The 21,067-nt window shown below is 51.7% G+C and overlaps 1 protein-coding gene across 1 annotated transcript in view; it reads left to right on the forward strand.

Annotated features, from left to right (window-relative positions):
• Positions 1 to 21,067, forward strand: part of FMN2 (formin 2) — a 129,810-nt gene that overhangs the window by 59,131 nt on the left and 49,612 nt on the right. Inside the window, exon 10 of the mRNA XM_039914856.1 lies at positions 12,982 to 13,043. Within this exon, the coding sequence (XP_039770790.1) occupies positions 12,982 to 13,043 (62 nt within the window). The remainder of the gene's footprint in view (positions 1 to 12,981; positions 13,044 to 21,067) is intronic.

Genomic DNA, 21,067 nt, shown 5'->3' on the forward strand with positions numbered 1-21,067 from the left:
AACAATGGCAACTAAATAGAATCAGGGTGATGTACGTCTCATTAAACAAAATAAACAAAATAAATAGGGTGATAGACACCTTCCCTGTCCACAGTGAGCTTACAGTCTAGAGAAGAATGCACCCAGCCTAGAGAGCGTTCTCTCACAATTGTTCTCCCAAGCGCCTAGTACAGTCCCTAATTTGGCACTCAATAAGGGCCTCGCCCAAGGTCACACAGCAGGGAAATGGCAGAGCCGGGATCGGAACCCAGGTCCTCTAACTCCCGGACCCCGACTTTTTCCGCTTAGGCCAGGTTGCTTCTACATTGGACTAACCTTAACTGCGGGGTCATCTCTTCTTCAGGAACTCTGTGAAGCTTGTTATGGGCAGAGCTCCTGTCTGCCAATTCTGTTGTATTGGAGTCTCCCAAGCACTCAGTACAGTGCGCCGCCCGTAGTAAGCACTCACTAAATGCCACTGGTAAGAGGCAGCGTCACGGACAGGAAGGGAATTACTTTTGCTCCTCTCCCTAGCCTAGTCTTTAGCTTTTTATTTTAATCACCCTCTCGTTCGGGCAAGAACTTGAGGAGGAGGGAGAACGATGCGGTTTACTAAAAATCCTCAAGAGACCGTGGCTCCTCACGGTTTGAACGGATCCGCTCTTCTCCGTACGGGGCCTGGAGTAAACTTTATCTGCGGCCGTGGGCCATTCCCCCGGCTAGGATCCCCACCCAACATTCTGTCACCTGCCAAACTCAAATAATTCATCTCTAAACAGCTGAGATGAGCAGCGAGTAGGACTCAACAAACCTCTCTGAAAACAGAAACGAAATACAATATTGCTAGATTAAACAGTGCTCAGCCTCAATCATGTTTGCGTTTAAACATTGTATTCTGAAAGGAGTACAGTCTCGACTTCCTTTTTCTTCCCCCCTCTTCCTAGACAAGGAGGCGACAGACCGACTCAAACAAAACTTATTTGTTCTTTAACGATTTAACTTGCACAAGTTTTATAAACAACGTCCATAGGTGTGTGGCACGGACCGACTTAATCGGTAACTTACGTCCTCTAGACTCGTATGAGCATGTTTAGCCGAGATGTACCAGTGATAGAACGTGTTCTGACTCCAAAGGAAAGCCTCCTTTATATAACCGAAGCACGAAAACCGCATTATCCCGGCCTCTCAGAGAACCGTTCCTTCCGGGAGATGCGTCGTCTTCGTTATTCCTCTCTTTTCCCCTCTTCCTAATCCACTTTATTGGCCGTCCCCTCCTGCAGACTGTAAGATCTCTGCGGGCAGAGAGCGCACAACTACTGAACTGTTGTATTTTGCCTCCAATCTGAAAGCTCCTTCTAGACCGTAAGCTTGTTACGGGCAGCGAATGTGTCCGCTACTTCTTCTGGGTTGAGCTCTCCCAAGCGCTTAGTACGTTGTTCTGCACATCGTAAGCGCTCAGTAAATACGTTTGCTCCCGAGCACTCGCTACAGTGCTCGCTCAATGGATACCCCTGATCGGTGAATAATAATGATTATGGTATTAAGCGCTTACTATGTGCCGAGCACTGTTCTAAGCGCCGGGGTGGAGGCGAGGTAGTCAGGTTGTCCCACACTGGGCTCACGGTTTTAATCCCCATTTTACAGATGAGGGAACCGAGGCACAGAGAAGTGAAGCCACTTGCCCAAGGTCACACAGCAGACAAGCGGCAGAGTCCGGATTAGAACCCAGGTCCTCTGACTCCCAAGCCCGGGCTCTTTCCACTCAGCCACGAATTAATTCATTCGTTTGCAAGACTCACTGGTCAGAGGTTTGCAGACGATAAAGGTAGTTTTCAGTTGGTTGTTTCCCCCCTTCATCATATGCTTTGAGATTTTGTGGATGCGTCGCTCTTACGATGTCTGCGCTCGACTGCCGGTTTTGTCTTGTTCTGTTTTGCTTTGCCGTCTTCCTCCCCCGTTTAGATTGTGAGCCCGTTAGTGGGCAGGGATCTCTATCCGTTGCCTAACCGTACACTCCAAGTGCTTAGTACAGTGCTCTGCACATAGTAAGCGCTCAATAAATACTGTGGAATGAATGAATGGAGACTGACCGGTGACATGAGCGGTTCGTCGCTGCAATTGGATATATCTGGGGAGGGGCCTGGGGGAGCGACAGGGAGCAGGGTGAAGTATCGGGGTATCCGGTAAACGTTTACCACGTGCCGGGTACCGTTCTAAGCGCTTCCTTAGAAATCGGGTCTGACAGCGTCTCCGTCCCGCTTGGGGCTCGCAGCCTTAATCCCCATTTTACAGCCGAGCTAACCGAGACCCAGAGAAGCAAAGCGACTCACCCAAGGGCACACGGCAGACAGGCGACGGAGCCGGGGTTAGAACCCAGGTCCTTCCGACTCCCGGACCTGGGCTCTTTCCACTGGGCCGCGCGGCTTCTCGGTTTTCCGCGCCTAGGGAGGGGTGGTGCTACTTAGCCCTGGCCGATCCGCACCCCGGGCTGTGACTCTAAGCTCGTTGGGAGCGGGGGAACGTGTCTGTTCATTGTTCTCTCGTACTCTCCCAAGGGCTTAGTACAGTGCTCCGCGCGCAGTAAGCGCTCCCTAAATGCGACTGAACCAACGAATGTACGAATGCGACTTCGGTTAGGAAGCCGGGGGTGATGGACAGAGGTGGTCCCGAGCCGGTGAGGTTTGGAGGGAGCCCCTTTCGTATCCCGCGAGGAGGCAGAAGCTTAAAAGAAGGTCAGGGTCCGGAGCCGGCTAGCGTTGAAAAAGCCGCCACGGATAAATCGCGGCAGACGGTCCGCGCTTAGATCGCCGAGGCTCAACCGGGGCCACCCTTTGAAAGCCGAGAGTGGGAGTCCAGCGGAAAAGCCCGATTTTCAGTTTTATTGCCCGTATCTCGACTGGCGTGTTGAAAGAAATCTGTGGAATTAGTGGGGACCGCTAATATTATTTCTAAGTCGCCTGGAATGGGGGGGAGGGGATTGGAGCGGGATTTAAGAGGAGGAGTCTGGTTACGGCATCACTGATTCCGTGCCAGATGGGGAAACGACCCGGGCTGGCTGAGCTGGAGCCCACACCTCCGTTAGGAAAGGAGCGTGGTTGTAAGTAAGTGAGAGGGAAATCTCGGTCGGTCCATCAGTGGTATTGATTGAGCGCTTACTGGGTGCAGAGCACTGTGCTGAGTGCTCGGGAGAGGACGGTACAACAGAGTTCGGTTGATGAATCGCAGAAGCAGCGTGGCTCAGCGGAGAGAGCCCGGGCTTTGGAGTCAGAGGTCACGGGTTCGAATCCCGGCCCCGCCCCTCGTCAGCTGTGTGACTGTGGGCGAGTCGCTTAATTTCTCTGTGCCTCGGTTACCTCACCTGTAAAACGGGGATTAAGGCCGTGAGCCCCACGTGGGACGACCCGATTCCCCTGTGTCTACCCCGGCGCTTAGAACAGTGCTCGGCACATGGTAAGCGCTTAACGAATACCAACATTATCATTTATTGAGCCCTTACCATGTGCGGAGCACCGTAATAGGCGTTTGGGACAGTACAGTGCAGCAGAATTAGCAGACATGTTCCCTATCCAATAGGAGCTTGGTAGACACGATTCTTTCCCCCAGCGAACTTGCAGCCTAGAGGGATTGGAGCGTTTTTCCCTAGGTTTTGGTTTTTTTCTTGGAGCTTTGTTAAGGGTGTCAGTAATGATGACCGTGGTACTTGTTAAGCGCTTCGTGCCGAGCACTATGGTAAATACAAGATAATCAGACGGGACCCAGCCTCGGTCCCTCTTGGGGATCACAGCCTAAAGAGGAGCGAGAAGGGGTATCGAATCCCCATTTTACAGATGAGGAAATGGAGGCAAAGAGTGTTAGTCGACTGTATTTATTGAGCACTTACTGTGTGCGGAGCGCTATTCTAAATGCTTGGGAGAATACAGTATAACAGACACATTCCCTGTCCTCAACAAGCTTCCAGTCTAGAGGGGGAGACAGACATTAACAATAATAATAACGTCGGTATCTGTTAAGCGCTTACTATGTGCAGAGCACCGTTCTAAGCGCCGGGGTAGACGCAGGGGAAGCAGGTCGTCCCACGTGGGGCTCGCCGTCTTAATCCCCATTTTACAGACGAGGTAACTGAGGCACAGAGAAGTGAAGTGACTCGCCCGCAGTCGCACAGTTGACAAGTGGCGGAGCTGGGATTCGAACTCGTGACCTCTGCCTCCAAAGCCCGGGCTCTTTCCACCGAGCCACGCTGCTTCTCTTTATTTAACAGAAATAAATACGTGACAGATATGGACCTAAGTGGTGTGGGGCTGGGAGGGGGGGGTGAATAAAGGGAGTAAGTCAGGGCTACGTAGAAGGGAGAGGGAGAAGAGGAAAAGAGGCCTCGGTTAGGGAAGGTCTCTTGGACGAGAGTGGTTAAGTTCATTTCTTCATTCAGTAGTATTTATTGAGCACTTACTATGTGCTGAGCACTGTACTAAGCGCTTGGTCAAGTGACTTGTCCAAGGTCACACAGCGAGCAAGTGACAGACAGGGCCTCGGTATCGGAAGAAATGGTTCGTGCGCGGTTTCGACGGTACGCCACGAGGGTTTTTTTCAATACGGTATTTGTTAAGTGGCGCTTACGATGGGAATGTGTCTGTTAGATTGTTACAGTGTACTCTCCCAAGCGCTTAGTACAGTTCTCCGCACACAGTAAGCGCTCAAGGAATACAGTCGATCACGTGCCGGTGACCGCACTACGAGCTCGGATACGTACAAGCTGAATCAGGTTGGAAGCAGTCCCCGTCCCACGTGGGGCTCCCTGTCTTAATCCCCGTTTTCCAGATGAGGTAACTGAGACCCAGAGAAGGCAAGTGCCTTTCCCAAGTTCACCCAGCAGGCAAATGGTGGATCGGGGATTAGAACTCAGGTCCTTCGGACTCCCAGGCCCGGGCTCCATCCACTAGGCCTCGCTGCTTCAGAAAGCTCTGTGAGAGCTCAGCTCCTGCGTGACAGGAAAACCGTCCATCACCTTCCTCTGACTGCTTCCCGAACTTTCCGTCGCACAAACATTGCTCGACTGGTTTGTCCCCCAAAATCCAGATCGGCGCCACGTTTCTCGACAAGGATGTCTGGTTTCGGATCGCCCTCCGGCCCGGAAAACTGGCTTTCGTGTCTGACTCACGGTTACGGGACAACGCTGAGACAAACCTAGGGCCTCCTCGGGTCATTACTTGGGCGTTTATATCGTGGCGACGGGGCTATCGGTCGACCGCCCCAGTTGCTAGGAGGAATGGCCAAATAATGACTGGGCTGCCGTGAGTAATAACCAAATCACGAAGTACTTCCCAGTCCGTAACTCACGAACGCACAGGCTAAAGATGCCTACCTAGCGGATAGATCCCGGGCCTGGGAGTCAGAAGGACGTGGGTTCAAATCCCGGCTCCTCCACTGGTCTGCTGTGCGACCTTGGGCAAGTCGCTTCACTTCTCTGGGCCCCAGTTACCTCATTTGGAAAATGGGGATTAAGACTACGAGCCTGTGTCCCAACCGATTTGCTTATATTCCCCCCAACCGCTTTATACGGTTCTTGGCACGTGGTAGACGCATAACAAATACCACCGTTGTTGTTGTTATTGTTTCCAATGAAATTTAAAGATGGTGGTGATAGTTAAAGTTTCCACCTTCACCTTTAAATTCCCCAGGAGGGAACAGAGATCCAGAATGGCCTAATGGAGAGAGCACGGGCCTGGGAGTCCGAGAGACCTGGGTTTTAATCCCGGGTCCTCCCCCTTGTACAGGGAAACTGAGGCCCGGAGAGGTTAAGTGACTGGTTCAAGGTGCCCCAGCAGGCCGGTGGACCCAGCCAGGTCTCCTGACGTCCGGCCCCTTGATTGATTGGAGCCTGTCCTGGGAGCGAGAGCGATGATGACAGTTATCATCGTCATCATCGTATTTCAGCGCCCACGGTATGCCAAGCACTGTTCTGAGCACTGGGGTAGGTACAAGTTGAGCGGGTTGGTCACTGTCCCCATCCCGGCTCACGGTCTTAATTCCCATTTTCCGGATGAGGTAACCGAGGCCCGGAGAAGTGAAGTGACTTGCCCAAGGTGACACAGCGGACGTGTGGCGGAGGCTGGGATTAGAACCCAGACCCCCCCGGCCCCGTGCTCTTTGCACTGGGCCACGCTGCTTCTCCACGTTCGGGGAAGCTCATTTTTGGACCGTTTCCATTGTCCGGGCCATCCCGTTTCGGCCTATTTAGATTAGTTACGGGTTTGAATTTGCTCGGAAATTATGTCTACCGACTCTATTTTATCGTACTCTCCCAAGCGGCTAGTATAGCGCCCCACCCACTAAGCCCAGAGTAAATATCACTGATGATGATGATGTTGATGACGTGATGAGTTCGGGGGTTTCGGGAGCTGTTCGGGGAGGGGCTCCAGGCTTTGTGTGGTCTCTTCTTTAGTTCACAGACTCTCCGATGTAGACCGACTCTCAAGTGGCGACTTGGGATTTAGACTGAGGGGAAGAAAGTATAAATTTGGAAAGGAGGAGGTTTTTCTGTTTTGTTTTGGTATTTGAGTGCTTACTATGCGCCAGGCGTTGTACTTAGTGCTGGGGAGACGCAAAGTCATCAGATCGAACCCGGTCCCGCTATCACGAGGGGTTCGCGGTTTTAGGCCTTATTTTTCAGCTGGGGTAACTGAGGCCCGGAGAAGTGAAGTGACTTACCCGAGGTCACACGGCCGACAAGTGGCGGAGCGGGGATTAGAACCCATGTCCTTCTGATTCCTGATGCTATTTTTTGCTACTGTTATTGTCCGTCTCCCCCGATTAGCCTGTCAGCCCGTCAAAGGGCAGGGACTGTATCTGTTGCTGATTTGCACATTCCAGGCGCTTAGTACAGTGCTCTGCACATAGTAGCCGCTCAATAAATACTATTGAATGAACGAACGGTGTGACTAATAGAAAGAGCCCCGGGCTGAGAGTCGGGAAACTCGGATTCTAATCCCAGCTCTGCCGCTTGCCTGCTGTGTGGCCTCGGACAAGTCGCTTTACCTCTCTGACCCTCAGTTTCCTCCTCTGTAAAATGGGACTAAAATATAAACTACCTGCTCTCCTTTTAGACGCTCTGTCTCGTGAAGGAACCGGACTGTATTTGATCCGATTGGCTCGCATCTGTCCCAGTGCTTAACCTAGTGTTTGGCACAGAGTAAGGGTTTGACTTGTCAATCAATGCTATTTATTGAGTGCTTACTTTATGCAGAGCACTGTACTAAGCACTTGGGAGAAGTCGGGACAGTGGGTAGACTTCCTAAAGAAAGAACTGTGGGACAGGGGCTGTGTCCAACCTGATTAACTTGAATCTACCCCAGTGTTAAGAACAGTGTCCGGCACATAGTGAGCGCTTAACAAATGCCCTTTCAAAAAAAAAAAAAAGTTTGAAACCCAAGACATGAAAGGCAGGGAAAGTATCTACCAACTGTGTTATTTTGAACTCTCCCAAATGCTTAGTACAGTGCTCTGCGCACAGTAAGCACTCAATAGATACAACTGACTAATTGAAAAGGGAACGCACCGGCGCTTTCAGCCCGTGGAATGCCGTCTAGGTGGTTTGCAGACTCTCTGGGGTCTCGATGAAAGATTTTTATCAGAGCCGATGTGGCGAAAATGCTCATTTAGCACCAAGAAAAAACAAATCGAGAGGGTTGAAAGGCAAAGTGCCTGCCTACTAATTGATTTTCAGGCTTTGGCCACGCCCTGCAGGTGTGCAAATTCCCAGGGGAGGATTAGCCAAACCTGGGCCCACCGGCTGTCTCCGGGAATGACTTTACGCTCCCCTCGCTTCTCTCCGGAAGCACCCGCCGTGACCCATTTCCCGCTTTTCCTCGGCTTGGGATCTCCGGCTCTCTTTAGGGGATGATCCCTTTTCCCCACCCGAGGCCCCCTTTTCATTTTAAGCGATATCTCTTAAGCGCTTACTTAAGTATATGCCAGGCGCCGTACTGAGCGCTGGGGGAGATACGGGCTAATGGGGTTGGACACGGTCCCTGTCCGTTGTTTCGATGAGATGTTCTTCCCCTCCACTCTATTCATCGCCACGGTTCTCGTCCGCCCGTCTCCCCCGATCAGACCGTGAGCCCGTCAGAGGGCGGGGACCGTCTCTGTCTGTTGCCGACTTGTTCATTCCAAGCGCTTAGTCCAGTGCTCTGCGCATAGTAAGCGCTCAATAATTACTATGGGGTCTGAACCCCCATTTTCCAGATGAGGGAACTGAGGCTCAGAGAAGTGGAGTGACTTGCCCGGGGTCACACAGCCGACAGAACCTCCGGCGTGTGCTCCGTCCACTAGATCTGCCGCTTCTCTTTTCTTCGCGTTCACCCGCAAGCTCTACCGGGCCGCTTCGGCAGTAGGCGCTCAGTACAGTGCGTTATAGTAACTTCCCCTGCAAGGGGCGAGAGCATTTTAGAACCTACTGAGCACCATTTGTAGATCCCAAATTTCTGAATGACCCTGACAAGTAATTCACAGGTAGAGTCAGGAACAGAAGTCCGAGCCTTCTTCCTACAAGAGAAGCAGCGGGAACTGTGACTTTGGGCAAGTCACTTAACGTCTCTGTGCCTCAGTTACCTCATCTGTAAAATGGGGATTAAGACCGAGAGCCCCACGTGGGACAACCTGATCACCTTGTATCCCCCAGCGCTTAATAACAGTGCTTTGCACTGAGTAAGCGCTTAACAGATGCCACCATTTCATTTTAGTGGATAGCACGTGGGCCTGGAAGTCGGGAGGACCTGGGTTCTAATCCCGGCTCCGCCACTCGTCTGCCGTGTGGCCTCGGGCAAGACACTTTTCTTCTCTGTGCCTCAGTTCCCTCATCTGTAAAATGGGGATGATGACTTTGAGCCCTCTGTGGGCACAGTGGGGGGGTGAAGTGTTTCCAATTTGAATAGCTTGTATCTACCCCAACACACAAAGTAAGAGCCTAACAAGTGTGCTTTTCTTTTTTCAAAACGTCTCAAGCGCTCAGTATAATGCTCTGCACCCCGTGAGCGCTCAATAAATATCACCGACGTCCGACGTTTAACCTGTAATCACCCTGCTTTGTGCAGTGAGGCAGTGACAGGGACTGTGTCCGGTTCCCTCCTGGGTGTCCTTTCCGAGCGCTTAGTGCAGTGCTCCGTCACGGTAACCGCTCAGTAAATAGCGCTGTTACAATTTCCTGGCTACTAGGGTGATCTCGTGCCCCTCTGTCCTGTTTCTGGAGCAAGGGACAGGATATTTCCCCCCTTCTAGACTGTGAGCCCGTTGTGGGCGGAGATCGTCTCTATACGTTGCTGAATTGTGCTCTCCGAGTGCTTAGTCCAGTGCTCTGCACACAGTAAGAGCTCAATAAACGCGATTGAATGCAAGAATGAGTATCAGAGTAATATAGCGTGAAGCTGGGAGTGGTTGTGGGTAGGGGATGTGTCTGTTTCTGTGCTAAGTACAGTGCTCCGTACACGGTAAGCGCTCCAGCGCTTAGAACGGTGCTCGGCACATAGTAAGCGCTTAACAAATACCATCATTATGTAATAAATCTGATTAAATACATGAACGAGAGCGTATGGGGACCGGGAGCCTGGAGAGGGGGGTTCTAATCCCAGCTCTGCTGCTGGGTGGTCTCTGGTCAATGTCTTAACCTCTCTGGACCCCTGTGATCTCATCTGCCGAAGGGGGGATCATAATAGCAGCCTCTTTCAACCTCACAGGGATGTAGTGAGTGTAAAACGGGCTCATGGACGTAGAAAGGGCTTTGAAAAAATCCAAGGACCATACGAACTCTAGGTAACGTCATCGTTTAACCTCTCTGGACCTCCATTTCCTCGGTGGCGGAAAGAGGATCGTAATAGCAGCCTCTTTCAACCTCAAGGGATGTTGTGAGTATAAAATGGGCTCATCGAAGTAGAAAGGGCTTTGGAAAAATCAAAGGACCATACAGACTCTAGATAATACGAAAGCAGCGATGACAGGAAAATCTCTTCTCCAAGCATCTTTTTTCTGATCCCGGGCCTTCGCGTTATTAAAAGCACCAGGAAAACAAATTTCCAGTCCAGATCGCTGAAGGCTTCGCCACGGTTTCCGGACGACGACCGGCTATCGTACGACTCTACGTCCCTCGGTAAGACTGAGCGTCCGCCGTCGACGGGAGAGAGTCGTATGGAGCCAGAAGACGACATCGCAGTGATGAAAATGAATCGAGCCGCCTCCCTCCCCCGCCTGCAGAAATTGGCAGGTATCATCTGGGGTGGATTTGTGGTCTTGGCCAGCGGCGGAGCAGATGCCTTGTTAACTGGAGAAGCAAGGGAAATTGTCGAATTCTCTTACCGAGCTGGCTAACGTCGCGGAAGTCAGAACACGCGCCACCAGAGAACAGCAAGGATTGCCCTGGGAAGAATATCACCTAGACGCATTGAGGGCACATTCACACTCGTTCACGCACTCGTATACGTACGCCCTGCGCCCATCAGAACGGATGGTCGTTGATACCCAATCCAAAGTGAAATTCGGGAGTGGGTCTAAAATGAGATCCTTACCGTACGACGTTTCGGAACCGCTGGGACATTTTGCATTGAGGTGATCCACCCCTGCAAAGTCCAGTATCTTGGGTAAATGGGGGGGGGGGGTCATCGGTCAATCAATCTTATTTACTGAGCGCTTACTGTGTGCAGAACATTGTACTAAACACTTCAGAGAGGACAATATAACAGACATATTCCCTGCCCATAACGAGCTTGCGGTCCAGAGGAGACAGGCATTAATATAAATAGATAAATGACAGATATGGACAAAAGTGGTGTGGGGCTGGGTCGGGGGCGATGAATAAAGGGAGCAGGCGAGGTGGAGGCGGAAGGGGGTGGGAGAAGAGGAAAGGAGGGCTTAGTCAGGGAAGACCTTTTGGAGGAGACGTGTCTTTGATAAGGCTTTGAAGGGAGGGAGAGTCATTGTCGGATATGAGGAGGGAGGGCGATCCAGGCCAGAGATGGAACATGGGCGAGAGGTCAGTGGCGATGGACCGTAAGCTGGTTACGGGCAGGGAATGTGTCTGTTTATTGTTATATTGTACTCTCCAAAATGCCTAGTTCGGTGCTTTGCACGCATAAGCACTCAATAAATACGAGTGAATGATGGACGAGATCCAGGTAGAGTGACTAGGGAAGGTTCATTCAATTCATTCAATAGTATTTATTGAGCGCTTACTATGTGCAGAGCACTGTACTAAGCGCTTGGGATGAACAAGTCGGCAACAGATAGAGACGGTCCCTGCCGTTTGACAGGCTTACAGTCTAATCGGGGGAGACGGACAGACAAGAACGATGGCACTAAACAGCGTCAAGGGGAAGAACATCTCGTAAAAACCGATGGCAACTAAATAGAATCAAGGTGATGTACAATTCATTAACAAAATAAATAGGGTAACGAAAATATATACAGTTGAGCGGACGGGTACAGTGCTGTGGGGATGGGAAGGGAGAGGGGGAGGAGCAGAGGGAAAAGGGGAAAATGAGGCTTTAGCTGCGGAGAGGTAAAGGGGGGATGGCAGAGGGAGTAGAGGGGGAAGAGGAGCTCAGTCTGGGAAGGCCTCTTGGAGGAGGTGATTTTTAAGTAAGGTTTCGAAGAGGGAAAGAGAATCAGTTTGGCGGAGGTGAGGAGGGAGGGCGTTCCGGGACCGCGGGAGGACGTGACCCGGGGGTCGACGGCGGGATAGGCGAGACCGAGGGACGGCGAGGAGGTGGGCGGCGGAGGAGCGGAGCGTGCGGGGTGGGCGGTAGAAAGAGAGAAGGGAGGAGAGGTAGGAAGGGGCAAGGTGACGGAGAGCCTCGAAGCCTAGAGTGAGGAGTTTTTGTTTGGAGCGGAGGTCGATAGGCAACCACTGGAGTTGTTTAAGAAGGGGAGTGACATGCCCAGATCGTTTCTGCAGGAAAATGAGCCGGGCAGCGGAGTGAAGAATAGACCGGAGCGGGGCGAGAGAGGAGGAAGGGAGGTCAGAGAGGGAAGGTGGGCGGGCAGGGCCCGGGACGAGCTCCAGGACCTGCTAGGAGTGGTGAAGGGCATCAGGACAGAGCAGAACGAGGGCCAGACATTTAGTGACAGATCCCTGAAGCACGGGCACGGCGTCCCTCCGCCGGGGGTTGAAGGACACCGACTTCCAGCGAGCGAAATGAACAGAATCAGAGAGTTCCCCGGCGGTGGCCTTTCCAACGGCCAGATCAAGGTTGGGGGTGGAAGCTCGGCCTCAAGATGGCCCCCGCGGCTTTACCCGTTGGAGAGCCGAGACCTGCTCCCCGCTAGCTGAAGCAGGCCCGCTTCCGTGTGGGTATGCGGCTGTCCAACGAGGCGTCATGCCTCTTGCTCTCCTACCTGCGTTTAAGCGATGTCCCTGACGGGAGCCCACCCGGGAGCGCTTTTTACCCTCCACGAAGAAATAAGCTCTCGGTCTTTTCAGAACCGATCCGTCCCCCTGCCCCCTTCCTCACAAAACGATCCCAGCGAGGTACCGTCCCCGGGTGGGGGGAGGATAGGAAAGGCGGATTTTAGAGCCCTATGAAACCCGTCAGCTTAGTTCCTTAAAAGATCTGACCCGCGTCAGGTGACTCGGCGTTCATCGGCTAAACGAGCGAGAGGCCGAAACCACCCAGTGACAGGAATGGGCTCGACGGGTTTCCCGGCGGCCCGCGGATTTGCGGATTTTTCCTAAGTCTCCCGACTGAGCCGTGAAAGTCCGAGGCCAAGCTTATCTCCGATCTCTGGCTTTCGCCACCCTCACGGGATCGTGTTTGTGTACGGTGTGGGAGAGAATACTTCAGCGGTTGACACCCGTCCGTTGAGGAACCCGGTCGGGGTTTCAAGGGACCGTTGTCGTTAAAACCTTTAAGCTGTCTGACCACTGGGTCATGAAATCTCTAGCCAGGAATAGTTGGGGATCTTTTCACAGCTGGCTGACGATCGTCCTGACAACGAATTTCTTCCTTTTTGTGTGTTTTGCAGCTGTGGTGAACTTGGACAACTCGCTGGTTGACCTGGAGACCCTTCAAGCCCTCTATGAAAACGTAAGAAGAGAAAGAGGGTGGCTCGGGAAGAAGGAGAGAAATAACTTGGGGCCTCACGTGGAGTGGCACATGGTTTCTGTGAAGAAAAATGTGTATTCAAAGTGTGTGTGTTTGTGAGCGTGTATAAGAAGGGAAGGCGTGCCAGATATGTGAGGTTATTTTTTCCTTTTTGGGCCTAAGCTACTGGCGCTATTAAGTGGCATTAGTGGTATTTATTAAGCACTTGCTACGCGCTAAACGCTGGGGCAGGTACAAGAGAAGCAGATTGGGCACAGTCCCCGTCCCATTGGGAACTCACAGACTAAGAGGGAGGGAGAACGGGTATTTTACCCGCGATTTACAGAGGAGAAGATGAGGCACTGAGAGGTTAAGCGGCTTGCCCAGCGCCCCGGAGCCATCAAGTGACCAAATCCCGTGCTCTCCTAGAACAAGAGAATTCTTCTCCTAGAGAGGCTGTATGGCCTAGTGGAAAAACCACCGGCTTGGGGGTCAGGGGATCTGGGTTCTAATCCTGTCTGCTGTGTGACTTCAGGCAATTCGCTTTACTTCTCCTTGCCTCAGTTACCGCGTCTGTATAAAGGAGATTAAGACTGTGAGCCCCACGCGGGTCATGGACGGTCTCCAGTCTATCCCTGCGCTGTGCCTGGTACATAGTAAGCGCTTAACAAATACCAGGTGGTCGAATCTCGAGTTTTGGGAAATCCCCACATGATCAGCATGACCAGAAAAGTAGATAGACTCCAGGGCAGTGAGACTGGGGACGGTTCCTAATTCCCATTTGTTCTGGACATCCGGCATCGGTGGTTGGGTTTTGTGCCGAGGTCTATCAAAGCCGGCCTTCACGTCTACTTCGAAACCCAGATCTGCTGCCCTGGGGAGTCCGAAACACCCACCATCATCACCTTCACCATGCTGAGAAGCAGCATGGCGTAGTGGATAGAGCAAGTGGATAGGTCGTGGGTTCTAATCCCGGATCCACCACTTCTCTGCTGTGTGACCTTTGGCAAGTTACTTCACTTCTCTCTGCCTCAGTTATCTCATCAGGAAAATGGGGATTGAGACTGAGCTCCATATGGGACAGAAACTATGCTCAACTTGATTTGCTCATATCCACCCCAGCGCTTAGTTCAGTGCCTGGCACGTAATAAATACTTAAAATGCCATTATTATTATTATTATTATCCTTGGTCCCTCCCCTCTTCTCTCGTTGGGCTGGGTTTTAGAGCAGCCCCTCCAACAGCAGACCTCATGTCCTCAGGGTTTTGGGGGGTTTTTTATGGTATTTAAGCGCTTACTCTGAGCCAAGCATTGCACTATGCGTTGGGGTAGATACAAATTTATCAGATGGGACACAGTCCCTGTCCCACGTGGGGCTCACGGTCTGGGTTCTACCCCCGGCTTTGCCGAGCGCCTGCTGTGTGACCGTGGACCAGTCGCTTGACTTCTCTGGGCCTCGGTTCCCTCATCTGTAAAACTGGAGGTTGAATCCTATTCCTTCCTACTTAGTACAACACCTGGCACATGGGAAGCACCAGGATAGATATGAGATGATCAGATGATGGGTCGTGCCTCTGTGGTCCCTACCCAAATGGTCTTCCCTCTGGATCCCCCTGACCTCCCAACAAAGCAAAGTGACATGAAAAACTGGATTAGAACCCCCTCGGTTTAAGGGAGATCTGGGCATTCTGATGTGGCGGTGGAACTGATCTTTCCGCCCCTACCCATGCGCCCCAGAGGAGCCAGGAGACCGATTTTTCTCTTCCCTCTAAATGACAGTCCGTTCAGCTGAAGGGTTCCGTCACTTGGGCGGCCGAAGAACGACCGCCTCTGGGCCCGAAGGAGGGATTCCCGGAAGCTGAGAGGAGCAGATGCGGAATTAATTTATCCAGGGCTTATTTTGGAAGGCATTCGGTTTGGGGAGTGCTGGACTTGTTAGGATTTCCAGGCCAGAGCTAAGCTGTGAAAGACATCCCAAAAAGGGGGCTCATTCAGCCTCTACGGTCTGTCTCGGGGAGAGATCGAGTTGGAGAGACCTTTGCTTTCATCTGTGGAAACATGGAGGCCTAGACTTCATGAGCTCTGTCCTCCTTAAGCGTTCCTCTACGTGTCTCGGAGGACACGGCTTCGCTAGCCCAGCCCCCCGTCTTCACAGACACACTGAAGTTTCCTTTTGCCAGATCCTTAAATATCACCGGGCCCGTCTTTAGCAGTTTCATTTGATCTCCGAGAAACATATGGGGGCATTCGCTTTGCGATCTTTCTTCAGAATGTAATCGTCTATTTTATTTTTTTCCCCCCTTTTCTGATTACATATGTTTGGCAGAGGGCTTTCTCCTCTAGACATGAATGAAGTTTCGGCAGTCTCCAAATCTAAACACACCCTAATTTCAAAAGCCACAATCCTGAGAGGTCAATTCCTGTTTACTGAGGAATTAAAGCCTAGTTAAACCACACAGTTACTAAATACATCTTGGTGATTAAAAAAAGGGAAAAAAAATGAAAGGCAAAGACTATGTAGTTTACTTAGGGTTATTGGATAGCATTTAATTTAGACAGTAAAGTCTTTTCACAAAGCCCAAAGTCCTATTTACAGTTCGTTACTTTGTTGTAGCGCTCCTGTTTGCTCTTTGGGCTTGAGGAAGGGAGAGAGTGTCTGTGTTTTCTAAGATGAGGGAAGAGGATTGTGATAGAAAATCCACCCCCAACCAAGACACGAGTTTTTCCTATGTATTTGATTCAGTGATGATAATTGCGGGATTTAAAATAATAATAATAATAACGATGGTATTGGTTAAGCGCTTACTATGTGCCGAGTACCGTTCTAAGTATTGGGGTAGATACGAGGTAATCCGGTTGTCCCTCGTGGGGCTCACAGGTGAGGTAACTGAGGCACAGAGAAGTGAAGTGGCTTGCCCAAGGTCGTACAGCTGTCGAGTGGCAGAGCCAGGATTAGAACCCATGGCCTCTGACTCCCAAGCCCGGCCTCTTTCCCCTGAGCCAAGCGGCTAAGTGCTTACTAAGTGCCAAACACTTTACTAAGCACTGGAGTAGATACAAGGTGATCGGGTTGGACACAGTCCCTGAACCACCGGGGCTCACGGTCTTAATCCCCATTTTAGAGATGAGGGAACCGAGGCCCGGAGAAGTGTAGTGACTTGACCAAGGACTCACAGCAGACACGGGTGGGGGGGGGGGGAGTCAGGTTTAGAACCCCCATCCTCTCCTCCTCCCAGACCCGTGATCTTTCCACTAGGCCCTAGTAGTTTCAAATAGGGTTCAGTTCGGTGTCGATTTAAATTCATTAAGTACATATCCTTACTCTCTGGCGTTCCCCTTACCTGAAATCCATTTTAATGTCTGTCTCCCCGACACGATTTTAAGCTCCTTGAGGGTGAGGATCATGCCTGCCAGCTCTACTGTATTGTACTCTTCCCCAGTGCTTAGTACAGTGCTCTGCGCACAATAAGGGCTCAATAAATACCATCGATCGATCCCCTACTTTGCCACTGTGCGTGCAGAGAGAGTGCAAAAAGTAAAGCTTTGTGGGAAGAGGCCTTGGCTGTGTGCTTAAATCGCCCCCACCCCCCCCCCCCCAAATTCCTCTCCCTTTTGTAATGAAACAAATCCTAATCCAATTAGGAAAAAGAAAACAGGTAAGGTAGAAAAACTTGGCTTGGGAGCTCAACTTCTACTTCTCAGGATCGGGTTTCGAAGGCATGGTCAGAAGTTGTGACACACAGGAATCTGGATTTGGGAGGGAGGTTGGGTTTGGCACCTGGAGAGAGAAACCTTCAAAAGTGGGGAGACCAGAGTGCCTTTCTGGAGGGGAATTGGGCTATTAATTTATGGAACTTGTCAAGCGCTTTCTCTGTGCCGAGCGCTGTTCTGAACTCGGCGGTAGCCACGGGTTTATCTGGTTGGACACGGTCCCTGTCTCACGTGGGGCTCACAGTCTAAGTAGGGGGGAGCGGGATTTAATCCTGGGGGAACTGAGGCACAGAGGAGTGTAGTGATTTGCCCAAAGTCACAGAGCACACCAGTGGCGGAGCCAGGATTAGAATCAATGTCCTCGGATTCCCAGGCCCTCGCTCTTTCCACTGGGCCATGCTGCTTCTATGAACCATCGAGGAAGTCTGAGGAACTCTCAGAAGCATTATATGGCTTGTAGGCCACCTTGAATCATCTTCCTTGCCCCCAGATCAAGTCGGGGTGCTTCTTTGACCGCTTTAAAATGGGTGTCGCCACATTTCACGGCCTTTCCGAGCTGGGTCTAGAGGTCCCTGCACGGAGGCTGCTTTTTTTTTTTCATTATTAAACCATTTTAAAGATGACTTGCAAGACCCGAAATGCGTTCAGATCTCATTTCGGTAACCCTCTCGATGATATTAAGTACTTGCTCTGTGCCGACCATTGTTCTGAGTGCTGGGGTTGACAAGATAATCGGATCCAACACGGCGCCCGACGCCCCCCCCCCCCCCCCCGACGAGCTCGTAGTTTAAGAAGGAGGGAGAAAGGTATTTTATCCCCATTTTACAGAGGCGGAAACTGAAGCGCAGAGAAGTTAAACGACTTCCCCCCAAAGTCAACACAGCAGGTAAGTGGAGGAGCTGGGAATAAAAACCCAGATCTGCTGACTCTCTATCCCACTCATTCATTCATTCAAACATATGGATTGAACGCTTACCGTGCGCAGAGCACTGTACTAAGCGCTTAGGAAAGTACAGTACAGCAATAAACAGTCCCGGTCCCTGCCCGCAATGAGCTTTCAATCTAGAGGGAGAGCCAGGCATCAATATAAATAAATATAGCTACGTGCACAGGTGTTGTGGGGTTGGGAGGGGGGAAGAATAAAGGGAGCAAGTCAGGGCCACTCCCAACCCCACAGCCCTTATGTATATATCTGTAATTTATTTATAATAATAACGTTGGTATCTGCGAAGCGCTTACTATGTGCAGAGCACGGTTCTGAGCGCTGGGGAAGATACAGGGTCATCGGGTTGTCCCGCGTGAGGCTCACAGTCTTAATCCCCATTTTACAGATGCGGTAACTGAGGCACCGAGAAGTGAAGTGACTCGCCCACAGTCCCACAGCTGACACGTGGCAGAGCCGGGCTTCGAACCCGTGACCTCTGACTCCCAAGCCCGGGCTCTTTCCACTGAGCCACGCTGCTTTATACTGATATCTGTCTCCCCCCTCTAGACTATAAGCTCGTTGTGAGCGGGGAATATGCCTCTTTATTGTTGTATCGTACTTTCCCAAGCGTTTAGAACAGTGCTCTGCACCTGGTAGACTCTCAATCCCATTGATTGGTTGGCGGTTGCTAGGAGGAAGAGTAGAGCACGAAGGAGACTCTGGGGAGGCTTGACACACGTTTTATCCGTGACCTCTTTACTAGATACCCCATCCGATCAGGCGGTACTACTTACTGAACGTCTCCTGAGCTCTGAGCGCTAAACTGTGCTGTTCCACGGCGTCAGAACACTGGCTCCCTGCCCTGTAGGAACTTCCCTTGCAGTGGGGAAGATATATATATGTAAAAAAACACCTTTACAAATAGTGGGAGCGGGAGGAAGGATGAGGAAAAGACAGGAAGCAATACGGGTAGCTCAGGATGAGTTGGGATAATGCAACTGAATCTACCCGGATGCGTAAGGGCTGAGGTGGGAATATAATATTTGAAGCAGTGTAGCTCGGGGGAAAGCGGCTGGGAGTTAGAGAACTTGGATTCTCCTCCCAGTTCTGTCACTCGCCTGCCGTGTGACCCTGGGCAAGTCCCTTCACGTCTCTGTACCTTAGTTTCCTCATCTGTGAAATAGGGGTTCAGTGGCTGTTCTCCCTTCCCCTCAGACTGTGAGCTCCATGTGTCCGTCCTGATTATCTTGTGTCGACCCCAGCGCTCGGCTATCAGTTATTTTTACTCCTAAAGGAAGCGGTTGAAGCAACTTGAGTTGGGGTGTTTTGAATTAATTCATTCAGTAGTATTTATCGAGCGCTTACTCTGTGCAGAGCACTGTACTAAGCGCTTGGAGCGGACAAGTCGCTAACAGGTAGAGACAATCCCTGCCCAGTGACGGGGACACAGTCTAATCGGGGGAGACGGACGAAAACGGTAGCGATAAATAGAATCAAGGGGATGTACATCTTATCTCAGCTCCGCTACTTGTCTGTTGTGACCTTGGGCAAGTCACTTCACTTCTCTGTGCCTCAGTTACCTCATCTGCAAAATGGAGATTGAGACTGTGAGCCCCATGTGGAACAGGGACTGCGTCCAACCTGATTATCTTGTATCTACCCCAGTGCTTACAACAGGGCTTGGCTTATAAGAAGCAGCGTGGCTCAGTGGAAAGAGCCCGGGCCCGGGAGCCGGAGGACGTGGGTTCCAATCCCCTGCTCTGCCACTTGTCCACTGTGCGACCCTAGGCAAGCCACTTAACTTCTCTGTGCCTCAGTGACCTCACCTGCCAAATGGGGACCAAGACCCTGAGCCAACCTGATTACCTTGTATCCTCCTCAGCATCCAGAGCAGTGCTTGGCACCTAATAATCGCTTAACAAATACCTCTAGGACGGTAGCTGGTGAGATCCTTGAGGGTACAGATCACGTGTATTAAGTCTCCTGCACTCTTCCATCTCTTGGAATATACGTGCAAATATGTATGGGCAGAAACAACGTGGCTTAGTGGAAAGAGCATAGGCCTGGCAGTCAGAGGCCCTGGGTTCTAATCCCGACTCACTTACCTGCCGTGTGACCTCGGACAAGTCCCTTGGGCAGGGAACGCGTCTATCTACTCCGTTAGATTGCACCCTCCCGAAGAGTTTCGTACGGTGCTCTGCACACGGTAAGCCACTTGTCAGCTGTGTGACCGTGGGCGAGGCACTTAACTTCCCTGTGCCTCAGTGACCTCATCCGTAAAATGGGGATTAAGACCGTGAGCCCCACGTGGGACAACCTGATTCCCCTGCGTCTACCCCAGCGCTTAGAACAGTGCTCTGCGCATAGTAAGCGCTTAACAGATACCAACATCATTATTAAGCACTCAGTAAATGCCACTGATGGATGTGATCGCTTTGCCAGTAGGCATTGAAAACAGACTCGCTTGTCTTGTATCTATTCTAGCGCTTGACATCTGGTAAGAAACAGTTACAAAATACCACCGTTATTATTGTCATCTTAGAAAGAAACGGGAACGCCAAATCGAAACTCCAGCAACGAAATGTTACTGGAGGGGCGGTAGAGGAGAGGCAGGTAATAAGAATCGCCTAATGACACCGTTCACCGTCCCGGCCTGACCGAAAGTGATCAGAGGAAGTAATTATCATTAGTACTGCCCATCCCGCTCCCCTCCCCCCGACGTCGCCCCGTTGGATTTGTAGCAGATACAACGGAACCGGGCAACGCTCCGGAGAAGATGATAGGTCGCCCAGCCCCGGCAGCTAGGGATGCCCAGCTCGAATCCCGATCTTCCCCCCAGCTTGTTTGGAAAGCCGAGTGATTCCGGATGGCACCCCCAAGTCAATATGGCTGGCGGGTTCCAGTAGCGCGCACGTCTGCCGACGCTGGGCGAAGGGCGAGAGACAGATTTCCGGGCCCACCCCCCCCCCGGAAAACCTCGCAGCCGATCGGCAACCGGGTCGCGACTGAACGCGTGAAGCGTTGGGCAGTCGAAGGTTACGGCTCTCGACCGATCGCTGAATCGTATTTATCGAGAACCCGCCGTGTGCAGAGCGTCGTACTAGGTGCTTGGGAGGGCACAATGGACAGCCTCGCGGGGCGTGGGGAATCCACCCTCTTCTTAGGTGTCAGGATGGCCGGGGGGTCTAAGGCGCCAGACTCAAGTTATCCCTTCCCTTTGTTGGATGTTGGGTTCGAATCCCACCTCTGACCAATCCTTAGAGAAGCAGCGGGGCCTAGTACCTAGAGCCCAGTCCCGGGAGTCAGAAGGACCTGGGTTCTAATCCCAGCTCCGCCACTTGTCTGCTGTGTGACCTTGGTCAGGTCACTTCACTTCTCTCGGTCTCAGTTC

This window comes from Ornithorhynchus anatinus, chromosome 19, assembly GCF_004115215.2.
Source record: "Ornithorhynchus anatinus isolate Pmale09 chromosome 19, mOrnAna1.pri.v4, whole genome shotgun sequence".
NCBI lineage: Eukaryota > Metazoa > Chordata > Mammalia > Monotremata > Ornithorhynchidae > Ornithorhynchus > Ornithorhynchus anatinus.